The following is a 16002-nucleotide window of genomic DNA, read 5'->3' on the forward strand; positions in this document are numbered from 1 at the left end:
TCCAAAAAGCCATGAGATTTATGGTGTAGTACTGCTAATTGAAAATGAAATTGGAAATAAATTAAAACAAACTTCATGTTTTAACCAGTTTGGAAGACTTCAAGTACTGCAGCAACGGGGAAAGTAATTTTCTTCTGGGTAATGTATAATGATGTCATTATTTTGGTACTTGTGACTCCCGGGATGGAGGAAATGGATGTTTGCTGAATGCAACAGATAGGTGGCGCTGTGACTGACGGCAGACGTAGGATTACAGTCCAAGAGCCCCGTCATTACAAAGGCCATATACAGGTTTAAACATCAGAATTAGAAAATCACGTTGGTACCCTAAAAAGGCATCTGACTTGCACAGGAATATTTGCTTTTGCAAATGAACTTCTGTAACTTCTGTGGTGTCCACTGATTTTCAATTTGGCTAAAGAATGTGTTTGTGTGTGTGTGTGTGTGTGTGTGTGTGTGTGTGTGTGTTTGAGAGACAGATTCTTGCTTCTGTCACCTGGGCTGAAGCGCAGTGGCGCCATCTTGGCCCACCGCAACCTCCACCTCCCAGGTTCAAGCGATTCTCCTGCCTCAGCTTCCCAAGTAGCTGGGACTACAGTATGCGCCACCATGCCCAGCTAATTTTTGTATTTTTTAGTAGAGATGGGGTTTCACTATGTCCGCCAGGCTGGTTTCACTATATGGTGATCCGCCCGCCTCAGCCTCCCAAAGTGCTGGGATTACAGGCATGAGCCACTGCACCTGGCCAAGAATGTTTTAGATTAACACGATTATTCTAAGAATTTACAAGGCTTGTCATTGTTTTCTATCATGTTGGCTTTCTGAAGCACAGTGAGTTAATAACTATTTGATGTAATCAGGAACCTGGGGAAAACCTTTAGTTGGTTCCCTATGGCAAATGATCAAAACAATTCCACTTGGTAAAAGCAGCTTTCCTTTTTGTCTAGGCTTCCAAAGCCTCACGTCCAACTGGTTGGCTCCACCTCTTCCTGGATACAGCACCAATTGTGGGTTACTTGGCCAGTTAGTTGTCTCAGATTCACTTTTTTTTCTAGTCATCTTCACCAGAGGTTATCTATCTGGTGTCTTAGGGCCTTCCAAGTCACACGGGGTAACTGACAAGGCTTGTCTTTAGATGCCTACCCTATCCTCCTAGTTGCCAGTTTCTATTTCTTCTAGACTCAGTTTTCATACCTATACTGTTAGGACTGAAATATCTACTCCCAGGGCTGTTGAGAGGATTAATTGCAATATGTTTGTAGTGTATATAGTACAGTGGCTGGCACTTAGTAGGTACTAACAATTATTACTGCCCCTCCTGTTCCCATCTCACCACTCAAACATAATAAATACAGATCACGTGGTAATAATTTAATTGGCATGCAAACCTCTCATGAAATATATTTTCTTTTTTTTTTTTTTCTTTGAGATGGAGTCTCGCTCTTGTCACCCAGGCTGGAGTGCAATGGCTCGATCTCGGCTCACTGCAACCTCCAGCTCCTGGGTTCAAGTTATTCTCCTCCCTCAGCCTCTCAAGTAGCTGGGATTACAGGCGCCCGCCACCATGCACAGCTAATTTTTTGTATTTTTAGTAGAGACGGGATTTCACAATGTTGGCCAGGCTGTTCTCAAACTCCTGACCTCGGGTGACCTGCCCACCTTGGCCTCCCAAAGTGCTGGGATTACAGGTGTGAGCCACCGCGCCCTGCCAGAATATTTTCATTTTTAAAAGAGGCCTTCAAAATGATTAGTCTACCCAGGGATTCACCAGTCCATCCCTCCATCAACCTCCCTGACTGGGGCAGAAAGTGTATGGGGCTTTTGGGCAGTGCTAGACCACAGCGGGTAGGTCCAGAATGCAGCATAAATCTCCCCAAGAATGTGTTTAGGACTTTTGGGTATGTTTTCCAGTGCAGATATAAAGTGGAAAAGTATTTCAAGTGCCACAGCAGTCCTTCACCCAGTAAAAAGCATAACAAAAGTTTCAGGGTTTAAGAACCCACGTGGAAGCTAATGGAGTGAGTAGGTGGCTTATCTTCCCAAGCTTTAAAAACCAGTGGCCTTAATGACCAGCAAAGAGAAGACTGACTTCTGGCTAAAATAACTGAGCCCCAGATAACTTTTAGCCATGTGACATTCTTTCCTCTAGGGAGTCTCCTCAATTAGAGCTAGCTAAGGAATGTATGTATTTTCTAGAATGTAAATGACAGAAAAGAAACTGAGATGGAGACAGAAGGAAAACACACCACTGCATTTTGAAATTCTCTGGGCAGAAAGTTGTATCGTGTCTTTTGTTTCTTTTTGCCTGGGACAGACCACTTTTCACCTGGCTGTCAGTCACCTCCCTTCCCGAGGTCTCCCGACGTGGAGACCTCACACCTTTGGAAAAGGAGTGAATTGGTAGGGTATCATCACTCTGGATAGTTCAGCGCGAGCTGCCCTTCAGAAAAAAACTTTTCAGAGCCAAAGTTACTTTTCAAGCGCCTTGGGGCTTCCCGGGCGTCTCCCTCGGAGAGCAAGCTGGCAAGTCAAAGCGATTGCATCGCCAGGTCTCTGGCGGCTGGAAGCTCGGTCACCGCGGTCAGATGGCATTTCGCACCCAGCCCGGCACGGCGCAGGGCTGTGTTATCCTAGCACAGAACCAGGAACTCTCACACGAAGCCTTGTGTAAACACCACGCGGGCCCATTCCTGAACGAGTCTTTGATGCCTCCGCTGCAGTTATTTATCTCATACATAAATCAGGATTCCGCTGACAAATCTCCGTGTTTCCACTAAACAGAAGTCTGCCCAGCAAAGTCCTTCTTGTTGCGCTTCTTTTTAAAGTACGACAACATCTGACACTTCCAGAAACCGGCCTGCAGAGGACACCGCGCAGGGGGCGACGAACCGGCTAATGTGTGTCACCCCTGAACACACGTGGGCACACCCACCCCACAGGCGGGCACGTGGAAGGGACGCGGAACCGAGAGCAATTATTTTCCAGTCGGTGAATCTGGTGAAGAAAGATGCCAAATGCACTTCCCGAGCCAGCTGAACTCCTCGGGCACCTAATCATTGCCAGATGTGGCGAGGGCGCACGGAGAACATCCCCAGTCCCGGAGAAAACACCCGGCCGCCAGCGCGGGGACTGCTCGGGCCGGGAAACGGCAAGAGGCGGGAGGAGAGAGGATGGGGCGAGCGTGGGGAGTGCTGCGAAGTGGAAAACCAACCGGGAGGGATAGCGATGTCTCCACTCTCCTCGGCATGTTTTTTCAATTAAAAAGTTGGAAACTGGAATCCGTAAACAACGACTTGGGCTAAGGGCTTCAAACTACTTGCAAAGACGCGTTGGGGAGGGGAATACTTGCGCGCTTCAAAATCCCTACCTCGAGGTCTCCAGCCGTGCCTGACCCGGGAGCCGGGTGCGCCCCCAATGTCGGCGCACGAACCCGACACCCTGGCAGCCCCGACTCCCCCGGCCAGCAGCCCAAGGGAAAGTTCGCGCCAGAGGCACCTCCACCGCCTCCCGCGCGCCCCAAAGCCCGGTCCCCCTGCCCGGAACCCCGCGGGGCTGCCGCTGCCCTACCTTTCATGGTGACCGAGGGGACGCACCGCCAGCCAGGGAGCTCCGCGCGAGCGCCGCGCAGCCGAGGAAGTCGTCCTGAGCGGCCGCTCACTGCACGCCCATGGTAGCCGCGCCGCGCGCCGGCCGTCTGCGCCCCAGTCCTCCCTCGCCGCCGCCGGCCCGCGCTCCCCACGCTCCCGGCTTGGCGCTCTGCTGCCGCGGGGCTGCCGCGCGCGCCGCTCTCCCAGGGCGGGAGGCGCCGCTCCCGCCAGCGCCCCTCCCCCTGGCCCGACCAGGCCTAGCGGGCGGCCGCGCCCACGCCCCCCTCGCGCCCTCCCGCGCCCGCCCCGCCCTCGGCCCGCGCCTGCCCTCGCTGGGCACTTTCTCGCCTGCCCTCTTCTGCGCGCCCTGGCGCTGCTCGCCCGGGCTCTCTCTTTTTCCCATTGCACCAGCATCAGGATGAAGTCGGGAGCAAAGCCTTTCCCGGGGCGGTCCAGCGTTCACCTTCGGTGTGCACCTAAGGGGCCGCTGCTGCTGGGGTCGTTTCTACACTCCAAACTACCTAGCAAGTGTGGGGCGAGAGGATGGGGAGCTGCTGTGCCACGGGGGTGGCGGGGTAAGGTGGGCCCTTCCCCAAATGGCTGTGGGGCATGGAGAGTTACAGAATGTCCTCTGGGTTCAGAGTTTCCAAGTGCGTGCGCTGGTTGATGCCGGAAGGAGACCGAGCAGCAGGGAACGCTCTCGCTGTCACCCAGGTAGAGCCCGAGTCGCCAGAATCCGAAGTCACCATTAGACACTCTCTCTGCGCTCTTGGACACCTCCAGAGAAAAAGCCAGCACATCCTGCCTTGGCTGGAAAAGCCACCCTTCCACCCAGCGCCCCTGAAATGATCAGGTTGACTCCAGTTTTGTTGCGAAAGGAGGCCGGGCTGCTGAGAGAGGCTCCCTGAGTTCCTTTCGTGGTCGCCCGTCACATTGCCCTGCTGTATACTTAATAAAACCCGTGTTTATCTTTCCCTTTAGAACCCCCTCTAAGCAGACTCATTGCTTTATTGCTTTAAAACATACACTAAGTGGTGAGTGGAGCTGGGGCGACGGAGGTGCGGAGAAACTTTCTGCCACATGTTGAAATTACAGATGACTACTCAGACGCACTAGTCCCCCAGAAGCAATCGACCCCCGGCTGGGCAGCGGTTGCAGCTTTTCAGTTTGCCCTCCTGAGGACTTGGTAACACGGTGTAACCAATCCATTGGTTCCCTCTAAGTACGGGATTCTTCGCTCTAGTAAAAGGTAGTGCCCCAAAGTGAATACATTCTAAAACATTAAATAAATTCTCCATTCCAGAAGTTTTCTTTTTGTCTTTTTTTTCTTTCTTTTTTTTAAAAATTTTTTAACATAAGGAGGAACCTTGAACATGACGAACAAATAAAAAGACCACAATGCTTTTTCGTTCCCCACTGTCTGGGGTTGATGAAACTACAGGGCCCCCGGTCCTGCAGCATGTTTTAGATCTCACTGAGGCACCAGCCTTGGTTTTCAGGGCAAATGGGGATCCCTGAAGGGAGCTCAGGATATGAATTCTCAGCCCGGAGTTTACCAACCAATGGTGTGATCTTGGCTCACTGCAACTTCCACCTCCCGGGTTCAAGCGATTCTCCTGCCTCAGCCTCCCAAGTAGCTGGGATTACAGGCGCGTGCCACCACGCCCAGCTAATTTTTTTGTATTTTTAGTGAAGATGGGGTTTCACTATGTTGGCGAGGCTGGTCTCGAACTCCTGACCTCGTGATCTGCCCACCTCTGCCTCCCAAAGTGCTGGGATTACAGGCATGAGCCACCGCGCCCGGCTCTTTTTTTTTTTTTGAGACAGGATCTCACTCTGTCACCTAGGCTGAAGAGCAGTAACACAATCTCGGCTCACCACAACCTCCGCCTCCTGAATTCAAGCAATCCTCCCACCTCAGCCTCCCAAGTAGTTGGGACTACAGGCATGGGCCACCACGCCCAGCTAATTTTTGTAATTTTAGTAGAGACGGGGTTTCACCATGGTGGCCAGGCTGATCTCAAACCTGACCTCAAGCGATCCGCAGGCATCAGCCTCCCAAAGAGCTGGGATTATAGGCGTGAGCCACCGTGCCCTGCCGGGAAAGAAAAAAAAATCATTTTTAAAACCCGAATTATGAATATGACACCAAAAGTACAGGCAGCATAAGAAAAAATATAGATAAATTGTACTTCTTTTGTGCCTCAAAGGACAGTATAAACAGAGTAGAAAGCCAACCCACAGAACAGGAGAAAATATTTGCAAACCATATATCTGACAAGGGATTAATATCTAGGATATATAAAGGATTCCTGCACCTCAGCAACAACAGCAAAACAGACAACCCAATTTGAAAATCAACCAAGGACTTACATAGACATTTCTCCACAGAAGACATATAATGGCCAATAAATACATGAAGGATACTCAGTCACTAATCGTTAGGGAAATTCGAATCAACCACAATGAGCTACCACTTCATACCCAGTAGGATGGCTATTTAAAAAAACAAAACAAAACAGAAAATAAGTGTTGGCGAGGATGCGAAAAATTCAGAACTTCTGTGCATTGCTGGTGGGAATATAAAATGGCACAGCCACTTTGGAAAACAGTATGGTGCTTTCTCCAAATATTAAACACAGAATTACCATATAATTCAGGAATTCTATTTCTGGGACCCAAAAGAATTGAAAGCAGGGTAACAAATAGATGTACATCCAGGCTCATAGCAACATTCCTCACAATAGCCGAAAGGTGGAACAGCCTAGTGTTCACTGTTGAATGAATGAATGGATAAACAAAATATGGTACAGTCATACAGTGGAATATGATTCAGTCTTTAAAAGGGAGGAAATTCTAACACATGCTACAACACGGATAAAACTTGAGGCATTATGCTTTGTGAAATAAGCCAGTCACGAAAGGACCAATATGATTCTACTTATAAAAGACAGTAAAATGCGGCCAGGCGCAGTGGCTCACGCCTGTAATCCCAGCACTTCAGGAGGCCAAGGTGGGTCAATCACAAGGTCAGGAGTTTGAGACCAGGCTGGCCAACATAGTGAAACCCCTTTCTCTACTAAAAATATGAAAATTAGCCGGGCATGGTGGCAGGTGCCTGTAGTGCCGGCTACTTGGGAGGCTGAGGCAGAAGAATCGCTTGAACCCAGGAGGCAAAGGTTGCAGTAAGCCGAGATTGTGCCACTGCACTCCAGCCTTGGCGACAGAGTGAGATTCCATCTCAAAAAAAAAAGAGTAAAATGCATAGGGACAGAAAGTAGAATGGTGGTCTCCAAGGACGGGGGAGATGGGGAGTTGTTTCATAGGCACTAAGATTCTATTTGGCAGCATGAAAAGAATTCTGGAGATGGATGGGGTGATGGTTGCATAACAATGTGAATATACTTAAAGCCACTGAACTATACATTTAAAAATAGCTAAGATGATAAATACATATATATTTGACTACAATAAAAAAATTCAAACAGAAGAATGATAAGGTACAAACAAACAAGAAACCCCTAAGCCTATGATGTCAGCTGTGATAACCAGCCAGATTCATAGATCTACTGATGAGAAAACAGACTTAGCAACTTTTCCAAGGATAATTTTAAGGAACAGTCCTGGGGCCAGGTGTGGTGGCTCATGCCTGTCATCCCAGAGCTTTGGGAAGCCAAGGAAGGAGGGTCAGTTGATGCTGTGAATTCAAGACCAGCCTGGGCAACATAGTGAGACCCTGTCTCTACAAAAAATTTAAACATTAGCTGGGCATGGTGGCATGCATCTGTAGTCCCAGCTACTCATCAGGCTGAGGCAAGAGGATTGCATAGGCCCAAGAGTTCGAGGTTGCAGTGAGCTAGGATCATGCCACTGCACTCCAGCCTGGGCAACAGAGTGAAACCCATCTCTAAAAAAAGAAGGAATCCTTGTGAGTGCCTTCCTCTCCCCACCCTGTCACCTTCAGCATAGAGTGAACTAGGCCCCACAGGTCCCCAGTGTGGAGCCTCCTCTGAGCCTTACTCTGGAGGATACAAGCACTGAAGGTCACGGTCACATGCAGATCATCAGGATTTCTCCAGTCAAGAGCTCTGAGAGGAATTGAGAATTGAGCTGGAGGTGAGGGAGAGAAGAAGGGAAAGAAGAGAAGAATATGACTGGAAAGGACTGAGCCATGGAGCTAAAGATGCTTTGAACTCCTCAAAGATGGCCTACAGGTCCTTCGGGTCATAGGCAATCTTCCCCACTCCCAGAAGCAGCAGCCAGGCCCTGCATTCAGACTGCAGTTTCAGAACCTGGAGGAAGCAAGATCTCATCTACCCCTCACCCTAGCCCCATGCTAGTATCAATCACCTTTATACTGATGGAAAAAGCCCAATCACCCTTGACTCCTCCCTCTCCCTCAACTCTACATCCTCACCAAGCCCTGCTTCTACCTTAGAAATATATCTCCAAATTCTCTGTCTCTCCGTCTCCACTGCATCCCCCATGTAGAGACCATCATAGCCCATCTGCGCCGCTGCACTAACCTTCCAAAGGGCCTCCCCACGCCCACCTTTGCAATTCTCTACTCTGGACTCCAACACACAGCAGCCACAGCAGCCACGAGGGACAGATGAGAGACGGGAAACAAACAAGTCAAACGCTGCAGTTTCTCCAGCTTTCTGCCTTGAGAGAGTTTCCAGCCTGTGATAAAAGGAACCTGGGCACGGCCTGATGGCCACCTTGGGTGGAAGAGAAGCTGAAAGTCCAGGGAGATCAAGGCAAGGCAGAACACTGGAGGAGAGAGAGCCATAGTCCATTTGCGCTGCCTGCTGGGATCACTGCAATACTTTGATCTCTCACACTCTCTAGGCTTCCTTTCCAGCTGGCCGCCAGAACATTCCAGCAATGTTCGTGGTTACCACTACCTCCTTCCCACTCCTATCTCTTCCCTCCTTACGCAGCATCTTTTGCTCCCTGTCAGCCAGGCTATTTAGTGCCTCCCCACATGTCATGGGCTTATTCCCATCTATGATGCTTTGTGCCTCGTGTTGTGCCTCTTAAAACATCCTATTTCCTGCACTATATCACTACATGTATCCATGTTATCACGTCAGGTTCCAGTCAGCCGAGTTGTGCTTACTTAAATGGCGTGGGAGGTTTCACAATGACTCAATAATGCCTATTTAAATGCTTTCAAAGGTTTATTGCAAGGCTTTCATACACCAATAACTATGCAAACATATGTAACACACAGGAAACACACATAAGAAACACACATAAGAAAGAGGAGGAAGAAACCACGTGAATCTTCAAAAAACTGACCTGTGGGGGAAAGTGTGGGGGAGGGCAGAGTTGCTGCTGCTCCCCATACTCTGCTGGGAGGACCCAGCAGAGCTTCCACTGCAAGACTAAAGGAGGCTTCAGAGTTCTCATGGACAGAGCTTCTTCAAGCTTCTTGGCCACGGTTTCTTTGCTGTTTTATGGCCCTCCTCAGGAGAGTCCATGGTCATTAGCTCAGCCACCTTTTGGCTTTACTTTCTTGTGAATCTGTATCACATCTGTAATCTCAGGACTTCAGGCCAAGACAGGCAGATCCCTTGAGCTCAAGAGTTTGAGACCAGCCTGAGCACTAGCCTGATTCTTGGTGGGGTGGTGCCTGGCCACAGCAGGTATTATCTTATCATCACATCACAGTCCACCGTATGTATGCGTATCACTTTGAGGGGTCGGCAGTTTTACTGTGGGTTGAGTTACTTGTCATAAGTGACTCCATTTTGAGACATTTAGGATCACAAAACATGTATATCACATGTCCACTTTTATATATCACATATCCACTTTAAAAATACAACTCTCCATTTAGAAACAGATCCCTTCGATTGTTCAAAATCAAAGAATACGAGAAGAACCAGCAATCACCGAGGAGACACTTTGTGTTGGCTCAGGCAGGGTTGGAGCAGACGACCAGAAAATTGCAGCAGGCACTTTACAGCAAATGTGTACTGTGGACTTGGGAGAACCATTGCATTCCTTGATCATCACATGAGGCAGCATACATCCAATGGAGATGGAGATGCTAAATCTGTTTTCCATACCAGAAAATAGCTCAGAATCTCAAAGCATTGATGGACTTTGAACATAGATACTTACTATTGTCTGATTTAAATTTCAGCCACATATGGATTGATATGGTTTGGCTGTATCCCCACCCAAGTTGCATCTTGAATTTTAATCCTCATAATCCCCAGGTGTTGTGGGAGGTAATTTAATCATGGGGGGTGGTTTCCCCCATGCTGTTCATGATAGTGAGTTTTCATGAGATCTGATGGTTTTGTAAGCATCTGGCATTTCCCCTACTGGCTCTCAATCTCACTCCTGCCGCACTGTGAAGAGGTGCCTTCCGCCATGATTGTAAGTTTCCTGAGGCCTTCCCAGCCATGTGGAACTGTGAGTCAGTTAAACCTCTTTTATAATTAAAACAAACAAACAAACAAACAAACAAAAAACAGATCCCTTCATTCAACAAGCATGACTTACATAATAACTATATATGGGCACTGTGCCACATGCTGCAGAGAATGCAAAGTCGGATCAGACACAGTCTAGATTCCCTATCCAGAAGACACGTAGCTTAGACAGGGCATTCTAGAAAGGACCTACAGTACAAGATAGAAACTGGGGAAGGGGTGGTCAGTGTTCTGAGAAAGACACAGATTAAGTGCTAGAGAAGGAAATAAAGTGGATGATGACTAAGTCAACATGGAAAGTTCCACTGGGACTGGCCCTGAAGGATGGTTAGAATTCCAATGAACAAGGAAAATGCTTTCTCTCCCTCCACACCAGTGGGTTTAGAAATGGAGCCTGGGAACCACCTGTATCAGAATGACCTGGGGTGATTTTATGAAGTGCAGATCTGTTTTATATCACTCTTCAGATGATTTTCATGCTCACTAAATTTGGAGAATCATCACAATAGACTAGGAGCTTCTTAAGAGAAGGACCATGTCTTCTTTATCTTCGTAACAACAGCTTCTAACAATTAACATTCAATCAAAGATTGAATACAGGGAAATGAATTAACAATGGAGGGAAGTGCCTTAAAAAGGCAGAGCAAGAGTAGCAAAATGTGGCAAAGCTTAGTGGCACACATCTCTAATCGCAGGACTTCCGGCCAAGACAGGCAGATCCCTTGAGCTCAAGAGTTTGAGACTAGCCTGAGCGACACAGTGAAACCCCATCTCTACAAAAAAATAGAAAAAATTAGCTGGGCGTGGTGGTGTGTGCCTGCCTGTAGTCCCAGCTACACAGGGGGCTGAAGAGGAAGGATCAGCTGAGCCCACATGGTCCAAGGCTTCAGTGAGCTGTGATTGCACCACTGCACTCCACCCTGGGCAACAGTAGCAAAACGTATGGGACTTCCCTTAGGAGATCTTGTTGTGACTCACTGAGAGGTTCTGTCACAATTTTTAACCACCAATTCTCTGAAAATCAAGTCTTTGAGTATGGCAAGAGAGTGATCTTGTTTTTTAAAAAGGATATTGGCTTCTACAGCTTGGTAATAAGTCACTTGATATTCTCTTCCATAGTTGAAAAAGAATAAACCTTGTGTGGCACAGTAGCCATGGTGCTGTTAATCACATCCACTAAAATGTTATATATATATATATACACACACACACACACACACATATCCAGTAAAGAGACTAATGTTGAAATGGGTACCAGATGCAATGTCTACAACCTCTAAGATGTGATTATGCTTGAAAACTATGTGAACAATTTTTTGAAATAAAGAAATGGCTTCTAGGTTTTTAAAAGCATATGGTTCTTTGGCTACTTCATATATCTATTTCTTTAGTTTTTAAACTTATGGTTTTTGAAAGAGGGCTATGATTGAGAGCTGCTTTCTCTGTTTGTTCTGAGAGCCAGTATTTTATTCCATTTGCTGTGTCCCAGTTCAGAGGAACAGCCTGAAGTAATTCCTCCAAACTATTCTAAGGCCACTGATGATTCTTAGGACTGGTACTGGAGCCTCTTTTGAAGTTCAGTGGAAAGCCATGAGCCAAAGAAAATGGAATATGGCCCCCAAGTCTCAGTTTGGAGACTTGGACAAGTCTTTTAAAATCTCTGGCCACAATTTCCTCATCATGATGTACAAATACTGGAGACATGACCTGTAGGTCTGTTCCAACTCCAATATGTTAGTAATTGTTTTCCTATTAGGCTTTAGCTGTATCATATATAGACATTTCAGGCTATTGACCAATACAAAAAAGGCTCAATAATATGCGGCTATTTTTATCACAATTAATTAATTAATTTATATTTTTAAGGTAAAACAAGAAAGCCAATTGAACAAAGGTGAGATAATTTTGTCCAATTATTTATTTATTTATTTATCTGAGAAGGAGTTTCGCTCGTTACCCAGGCTGGAGTGCAATGGAGTGATCTCGGCTCTCCAAAACTTCCACCTGCCAGGTTCAAGCGATTCTGCTGCCTCAGCCTCCCGAGTAGCTGGTGTGACAGGCACGCGTCACCATGCCCAGTTAATTTTGTATTTTTAGTAGAGACAGGATTTCTCCATGTTGGTCAGGCTAGTCTCAAACTCCCGACCTCAGGTGATCCACCCGCCTCAGCCTCCCAAAGTGCTGGGATTACAGGCATGAGCCACTGCGCTCGGCCTTGTCCAATTATTTTATATGAAATAACAATTTGGTGGGGTAGGGAAGAGCCTACTAAAATTAAAGTCCAAATGATGAATATCTTTAAAGAAACAGTTTTACCAAACATTTTACAAGCAAGGTTTTCAGAGCTTGTTTTTGTTGTTACTATATGTATTTTGCAGTGACATAGATGAGAAGGGATTTACTTTGGCTTCGTCTTTCATCTGGTTTTGTCATTCATTTGCACTGGTGGAGATGAAGCAAGTTGATGTGTATAAAGGCCACCGTCTGGTGGTCAGTAGCATCCAACAGTGGGCACTGCTCTGCTCTTAGCTCCCTGTCCCACGGAGCACAGGCCTCTCATGGCTCTAGGCTTAACAATTATCACCTGTAAAATGAAAGATTTGGGGGCTAATTTCCGAGGTCTTTCACAGCTCAAAACTTCTAATGGGAAAAACATATAAACACTATTTAAGTACAGAATAGAAACATAGAAAATCTGAAAGTTGGAAATTTAGAAATATTTTAGAGAGAGGGAGATACTTGGCTGATCACTTTTTAAAATATTGGACTAGCTAAAAGGTAACATCTTTGTTCATATATTCGTGCTGATATTCCCAGATCATGGGAAACTTTCGGTAAATGTTAAATGAATGAATATTCAAATGCAACTGAAACAGACCCAAAAGACAGAGGAGTTATTTTTTATGTCCTTGAATTCTCACCTACCTTTAACAAGAGCTTTATTATTATTATTATTATTATTATTATTATTATGGAGACAGAGTTTTGTTCTTGTCACCCAGGCTGGAGTACAATGTCCCAATCTTGGCTCACTGCAACCCCCACCTCCCGGGTTCAAGCGATTCTCCTGCCTCAGCCTCCCAAGTAGCTGGGATTACAGGTGTATGCCACCATGCCAGGCTAATTTTTGTATTATTAGTAGAGATGGGGCTTCACCATATTGGCCAGCTATTCTCGAACTCCTGACGTAAGGTGATCTATCCAACTTGGCCTCTCAAAGTGCTGGGATTACAGGCATGAGCCACTGTGCTTGGCCCAGAGCCTCTTTTTAATAGTAATAACAGTAGACTTTTATTGAATGCTTTCTATGCTTTAGACACTTGATATGGATCATCTTATTTATCACATTCAGAAAATACTTGGGACCCTAGGGCAATTACTTCTTTAAGTATCAATTTCCTCATCTGAGAAATGAGGACAATAATATCTATTTTGCAATAACTGGGATGGGGGATTAGAGATAACGTTTTAAAACGCCTCACACATTGCCTTTAACTTAATACAAGCTCAATAAATTGCACCTTTTTTTCTTTTTTTTTTTTTCGAGGTGGCGTTTCGCTCTTGTTGCCCAGACTGGAGTGCACTGGCATGATCTCGGCTCACTGCAACCTCCGCCTCCCAGGTTCAAGAGATTCTTCAGCCTCAGCCTCCCGAGTAGCTGGGATTACAGGCATGCACCACTATCCCTGGCTAATTTCGTATTTTTAGTAGAGACAGAGTTTCTCTATGTTGGTTGGACTGGTCTCAAACTCCTGACTACAGGTGATCTGTCCGCCTTGGCCTCCCAAAGTGTTGGGATTACAGGCATGAGCCAACGTGCCTGGCCTTAATTGCACCTATTTTTCTCATAATTTATTATTTTTTTCTACTTTTAATTTTTTGTTTGTTTCACTATTGTTGCCCAGGCTGGAGTGCTGTGGCACAATCTTGGCTCACTGCAATCTCTGCCTCCCAGGTTCAGGCAATTCTCCTGCCTCAGCCTCCCGAGTAGCCAGAATTACAGGTGCCTGCCACCATGCCCAGCTAATTTTTATATTTTTGGTAGACCTCATGTGATCTGCCTGCCTCAGCCTCCCTGGGAGGAGTGCTGGGATTATAGGCATGAGCCACTGCTCCCAGCCTATTTTTAATTTTTTTAAATTTACTTTTTAGTTTTATTTTTTGACACAGGGCCTTGCCCTGTCACCCAGGTTGGAGTACAGTGATTCTATCACAGCTCGCTGCAGCCTCAGAGTCCTGGGTTCGAGGGATCCTCCTGCCTAAATCTCTACAGTAGTTAGGACTACAGGCATTTGCCACCATGCCTAGCTAATTCAAAATTTCTTTTTTGGTAGAGAAGGAGTCTCACTTCGTTGCCCTGGTCTTGAACTCTTGGCCTCAAATGGTCCTCCCTCCTCAGTCTCCCAAAGTGCTGGGCTTACAGACATAAGCCACCTTGACTGGCCCTTTTTCTATTTTGTTTTTTTAAAGTAAAATGGGAGAACAACTGAACAAAAGCAAAATAATTTTGTCCAATTTTTTTGATATGAAATAACAGTTTGGTTAGGTAGGGAAGAGCCTAGTAAAATTAAACTCTGTATGATGTGATATCTTTAAAGAAACAGTTTTATTTGTAAGAACAAACAAGTACAAAAATAGTAGATCTCCTAAAGAGAACTAATTTAAGGGACAGATTAAAATATTTACAATTCACTTGTAAATTGTTACTAAGTATGGTATGCTCAAGATATTTGAACATAATTTGTACTCTAAAGTAATTTAAACATTAACTTTATGAATATTGTTTATTCTATAATTTGATTAATAACAGTGAAAAGGTAAACTTTTGCTAAACTTTTGTCAAAATTGTCACAAATTCCAAATAAGTATATCAAGATTGGTGAGGTTTCACAGTATGGTTTCATTCCTATGTGGTAGTATCTGTTGACATTATAGTCTTTGAAGACTGGCAGAATTTTACTTTACTCCTTATTTCTTGTAAATAACTAGCAGTTTTCACCAGAGTTTTTGACTCCTATAAATAACTTACACTACATTTTTTATTCAAGGTCAAGGGACAATACTTCTTTCCATTTTAGTTATTTGTATCTTTCATTGAGACAATACAACATACTTTGAGTTTAAATTTTTCTTTATCTTGAGTGTGCTTTCTTAGCACATAAGAATATCAATATTCTAAAAGATTAAAAATAAAGAGCACTAGAAGTGCAGATGATTTATTAAATATGATCTTTTGTTTTGTAGACTTTTTGCTAAATTTCAAAGGTGTTCATTGTTGATTGTTCCTATGCTGTAGTGAATTTTCACATCATCTATTAAGTTTATTTGCTTTATAAACTTTTTTTTTTTTTAAAGACAGAGTCTTGCTCTGTCACCCAGGCTGGAGTGCAGTGGGGTGATCTGGGCTCACTGCAATCTCCGCCTCCCATGTTCAAGTGATTCTCCTGCCTCAGCCTCCTGAGTAGCTGAGATTACAGGCATGCACAACCATGCTCGGCTAATTTTTGTGTTTTTAGTAGAGACAGTGTTTCACCATGTTGGTCAGGCTGGTCTCAAACTCCTGACCTTGTGATCTGCCCACCTCAGCCTCCCAAAGTGCTGGGATTACAGGCATGAGCCACCACCCCTGGCCTGCTTTATAAACTTTAAAAGTTGTTGTTTTGCAATCACATACAATAAAAATATAGTTGACATCCATATCCATGGGTTCCACATTCATGGATTCAAACAATCACAGATCAAAAATTTTTTTTAAAAAAGGAGGTTTTGAATGTACTAAATTTGTACAGACTTTTTTGTTCTTGTCATTGTTCTCGAAACAAGGCAGTATAACAACTATTTACATAGCATTTACATTGTATAAAGAATTACAAGTAATCTAGAGATGATTTAAAGTATACAGTGTGCACCTGTAGTCCAATTACTCATGAGGCTGAGGCAGGAGGATCGCTTGAGCCCAGAAGGTG

At 45.4% G+C, this 16002-nt stretch overlaps 1 protein-coding gene across 1 annotated transcript in view; it reads right to left on the reverse strand.

Annotated features, from left to right (window-relative positions):
* Window positions 1-3809, reverse strand: part of COLEC12 (collectin subfamily member 12) — a 185163-nt gene extending 181354 nt beyond the window's left edge. Inside the window, exon 1 of the mRNA XM_007974490.3 lies at window positions 3568-3809. Coding sequence (XP_007972681.1) covers window positions 3568-3574 — 7 coding nt within the window. The 5' untranslated portion in view covers window positions 3575-3809. The remainder of the gene's footprint in view (window positions 1-3567) is intronic.
* Between the last annotated feature and the right edge of the window lie 12193 nt (window positions 3810-16002).

The sequence above is a fragment of the Chlorocebus sabaeus genome, chromosome 18 (genome assembly GCF_047675955.1).
Source record: "Chlorocebus sabaeus isolate Y175 chromosome 18, mChlSab1.0.hap1, whole genome shotgun sequence".
NCBI lineage: Eukaryota > Metazoa > Chordata > Mammalia > Primates > Cercopithecidae > Chlorocebus > Chlorocebus sabaeus.